The following is a 4,386-nucleotide window of genomic DNA, read 5'->3' as shown; positions in this document are numbered from 1 at the left end:
AATGACTATATTAACAATGATAACAACAACAAATCATAGTAACAATAATCCATAAAAGCAAACACATGGGGCCCTATTTTAGTGATCTTTTTGCAAATCCCCAAACAATGTGCAATGTGCTACATCAGTAAAATACTCTTCTTCCCTATAAAGACCATCAGAGTAAAGAATTAATCAATTAATCTCTGTCTTAAGTGATAATCAAATGTAACCTCAACCTTACCTTTCAACTAGTATAATAAAGGGCATATTATAAACTGCAGGTTAAAATGCATTCCAATATAGAATGTACTTCCTTCCAAAATTAGTTAATTTTATTTCAGGCCCGAACAAGATAAACAAAGGTGCCGTTGTGTGCCTTACATTTAAAACATAGGTCAGATTTATCTGGAAATATCGTATGTAAACACAATGGTCATAGATAGGTTCATGCTGATGGCACTAAATTCTGACCCTACCATCTGTGCACCTCTGCAGAAATCAAGATTCATCAGTCCAACCTACGTTTATCAAACCTTATCCAACTGCAGCCTCACCTTTCTGTTCTTTGCAGACAGATTAGGAACCCGATATGGTCTTCTGCTGTTGTAGCCCTTTTAGATGAATTTGTAGATGCTTTTCTTCTTACCACAGTAGAAGCTTGTTTAACAATCTCTAACCAGTCTTGTTCATCTCTTTTGACCGCTCTCATCAACAAGGCATCTCATAGGTGTTTTCTTTATTGCACCACTCCGAGTAAACTTTAGAGACTGTTGTGCTGAAAATCCCATAAGGTGGTCACCACAGAAAGCCGACCCATACCTGGGCCAAACACGCCCTTCTGTTTCATCTCAGGGAGTGGCCCGCACTAGCAAAGTCAAGGTATGTCAAGATACACTATGTCCAAAACTTTATGGATGCTCCTTCTAATGAATATGTTCAGCTATTTATGTTGCACCCATTGCTGACACAGATGTGTAAATGCACACACACAGCTTGTCTAGTCCCTGTAGAGAAGTGTTGGTCATACAGTAAGATTAGACAAGATAAGATAATACTTTGTTAGTCCCACAGTGGGGGAATTCACATTGGCAACATGCCTAGTGCCAGGCTTGAGTTCTTGGTTAACAAAGCCCCCCAGCATTGAGCTGTGAAGCAGTGGAACTGTGTTCTCTGGAATGATGGTTGGTGTTCTATCCAGTACTTTTGGGATGAGTTGAGAAATTGGCGATGAGGCAGTGCAGAACTGTCTTGTTGCTGAAGGTAATCATATCCTCACAGCAATGCTTCAAAATCTAGAAAAAAGATTTCCCTGGAGAGTAAAGGCAGTTACTCCAATTCCATTGACTCATGTGTTAATACCCTTCACTTTTGAAGAAAAAGTATTTGCACATGGCCACTATTCTGTTACGGACGATGGAAAGATGCTTATTTTTCACATGTTATTTTTGATGAGTCAGAGCCGAGTTGGGAGTCATAACAGACAAGTTCGGGACATGAGAATCATTAGGGACATGTCTCTTACACCAAAGTATAAAAAGGCACTGCTTCATCGGTTAAAATACAAATTACTTGTAAGGTAGCTGTTTGGAATAGAAATGATTTAAATATGATTAAACTTTAACCTGAAAGAAGCTCTCTGAGGGGCAGGTTTATGTTTATGAACAGCAGAGGGGGCGGGGCTATTCAGAGGAAGAATTAAGAATGACAGTTATGCAAAATCATTGTCTTTTACAAGCTTCTTATTCTCAGTCATCACTCAGTGTTTCTGATCTTCTGCTGAATAAACCTCACTCTGCTGTCTGGAGAATGGAAGTGACGACGTTCTGCAGTTTCATATTAATGTCTCTCGCTACAAGTAAGATCCTGATTGGCTGATTTTCCACTGAATGTTTTCATTATGAATTCACTTTTCTGATCTTTTCTTCATTGCTTCTTTTCCTCTCATGTTTAGGATGTTGGAGTCAAACTCTGATACAGTCTGGATCAGTGGTCATTAGTCCTGGAGGATCTAATACACTGACCTGTGCAGCGTCTGGTCTAGACTTTGATGGCTACTGGATGGGCTGGAACAGACAGGTTGCTGGAAAAGGCTTAGAATGGGTTGCATCAATCAGATATGACAGTCATTACAAGTACTACTCTCAATCTGACGAAGGAAGATTCACAATTTCCAAAGACAACAGCAAGGATCAGGTGTCTCTGCACATGAGCAGTGTGAAGAGTGAAGACACAGCTGTGTATTACTGTGCTCGACACCCACAGTGGCAGAAAGGCTCACACCACTTTACAAAAACACCTCCAGTGTGTGGGAATGAAGGAAATGTCCTAATTGCAGCAACCTAATATTACCTACATAGCCTTATTTGTAGTGTTAATATATATAATTAACACTACAATACAGTCTTTAAATTAATCAAAGTGTAATTTATGCTAAAAAGGAAAAAGACAAAGTCAGTTGAAAGATCTGTTCAATGCTGGTTTAATATTAAGACTGAAAATATATAGTTGCTGTTAAAATTTTATTTGAATTATGTTAATATGTAAATATTTACTTTATTATTGGTAGATTAGATGTAGAGGTAGGTGGAGTAAAAGTGTGAATGTTTTCTGTGTGTTTGCTTTGTTTTCTTGCTCTGTAATGGATGGTTCCTTAAAAACACTCATTTGAAACCACTCCTTTGAAAGTTTCTTCAGGGTTTCAAAAGTGGTTCTTCCATGAAAGTTCTTCAAAGAACCTTCTGAACCAGAGTACCTCACAAATCATTACTTCTCTATTGCTGATGAATAACTAATGAGGAACCCAGAATATTATAACCCACTGACTGCAATTAGACTATATGCCACTGAACTGGAGGTGACTACACAAAAGTACTCTGGAAAAGCAATAAAATAAAATGTCATGTTTCCTGTAGTATCTTTTTTATGCCTCTAGATGGCAGACTGTGCAAGTCAGCAAAGGACTTGTCTACAAGCTCTTGTATTATTCTTGATATGAGAAAATGCTCAGCTGATTATAATATATATTTCATTCAGATAATTAGAAAGTATTATTTGTGTTGAGGCTCCTTAAGTACCCCCAGTCCCAGGTGAAACACATGAACCAAACAAAAGGACAATGATCAATTAGAACTGAATCACGGGTCGATGCAAGTGAACAGAACCAAACACACATGAACACGAACATGACGAAACTAAGGCGGAAGTCCTTATTTGGGTCTAAAGGCAGTGGCTCGGGATCACCCTGGAGGAGGGAGCGAATCCGAGATGCTGACATACCCATCCTGGCTGATGTGAACTGTGTCTTACTTCTTAATACAGAGACAACTTTTTTAGTTCCATTGAACCTCATGAGAAGTTCAAATTTTTATTGGAAAATTTAGATGTTAAAAGTTCAGTTCATCATGATAAACATTCAGTTTCACAATCCTGTGAAGTATCTGGTGCAAAGCTATTTGGTACATTATGTAAATTATGTATTATTATCTCCTTTCTTGTCTCCTTATTTGTAAATTATTAATAAACATTAGAGGCTGACAAAGATTCTGTCATCCAGCACAGCCCCATTCTCCATCCCGCCCCTTTTCATTCATATGCAAATCCTCGTTCTCTCTCATAATATCAGCAGCATCTCACTCTCCATCAGCTCTCCTCTCTCTAAACGCTCCACAATCATGTTGACTTCAGTTTCTCTGCTGCTGCTGGCTGCTGCCTCGTGTGAGTGTTTGAACTGAAGCTGGATTTGAGTTCATCTGGTTTATTAGTGAAAATATAGAAAGCTGTTCTTCTCTCTTTTCACAGATGTGTTCTGTGCTACTGAGCTCATCCAGCCAGACTCAGTGGTCATCAAACCAGCAGAGCCTTTGACCATAACCTGTAGAGTGTCTGGAGCTTCTATCACTGACAGCAGCAGTCATTATGGAACAGGTTGGATTCGACAACCTGCAGGAAAAGCTCTGGAATGGATCAATAACATTTATTATGATGGGAGCATAGCTGGTAAAGATTCACTGAAAAACAAGTTCACTGTCTCTCGAGACACCTCCAGTAACACCATCACCCTACAAGGACAGAATCTGCAAACTGAAGACACAGCTGTGTATTACTGTGCTCGAAGACCACACTGACACAGAATGGCCAGGATGCCGTTCAAAAAATGAAGACTTCAAATAAATGTCTGAACATGACAAACATTCAGCACACCAGCTTCCAAAAAAGTTAGGAATCAGTGTTTTGTTAAACAGTTCTGTGTAAAAGGTTTAGGTATGTGTGGAAAATGAGAAAGAAAGACTTCTTATCTCTTCAGGAAGTTTTTATTTGCTCAGTAAACACTAATCTTGCAATACGTACAGATAAAATTAATACTTAAAATAGTGGTTTTACATAATTGTGTTCATTAAACATCTG

At 38.6% G+C, this 4,386-nt stretch overlaps 1 gene segment (V, D, J or C); it reads left to right on the top strand.

Annotated features, from left to right (window-relative positions):
* The first annotated feature begins 3,164 nt into the window (after positions 1–3,164).
* LOC140574502 (Ig heavy chain V region 5A-like) lies at positions 3,165–4,106 on the top strand. The segment is given in 2 exon segments: positions 3,165–3,279; positions 3,781–4,106. Coding segments are annotated over 2 exon segments (441 nt in total).
* The last annotated feature ends 280 nt before the right edge of the window (positions 4,107–4,386 follow it).

This window comes from Salminus brasiliensis, chromosome 12 (genome assembly GCF_030463535.1).
Source record: "Salminus brasiliensis chromosome 12, fSalBra1.hap2, whole genome shotgun sequence".
Classification (NCBI taxonomy): Eukaryota; Metazoa; Chordata; class Actinopteri; order Characiformes; family Bryconidae; genus Salminus; species Salminus brasiliensis.
Note: the sequence above shows the minus strand (reverse complement) of the source record. Positions and strands in the feature narration are given on the sequence as shown.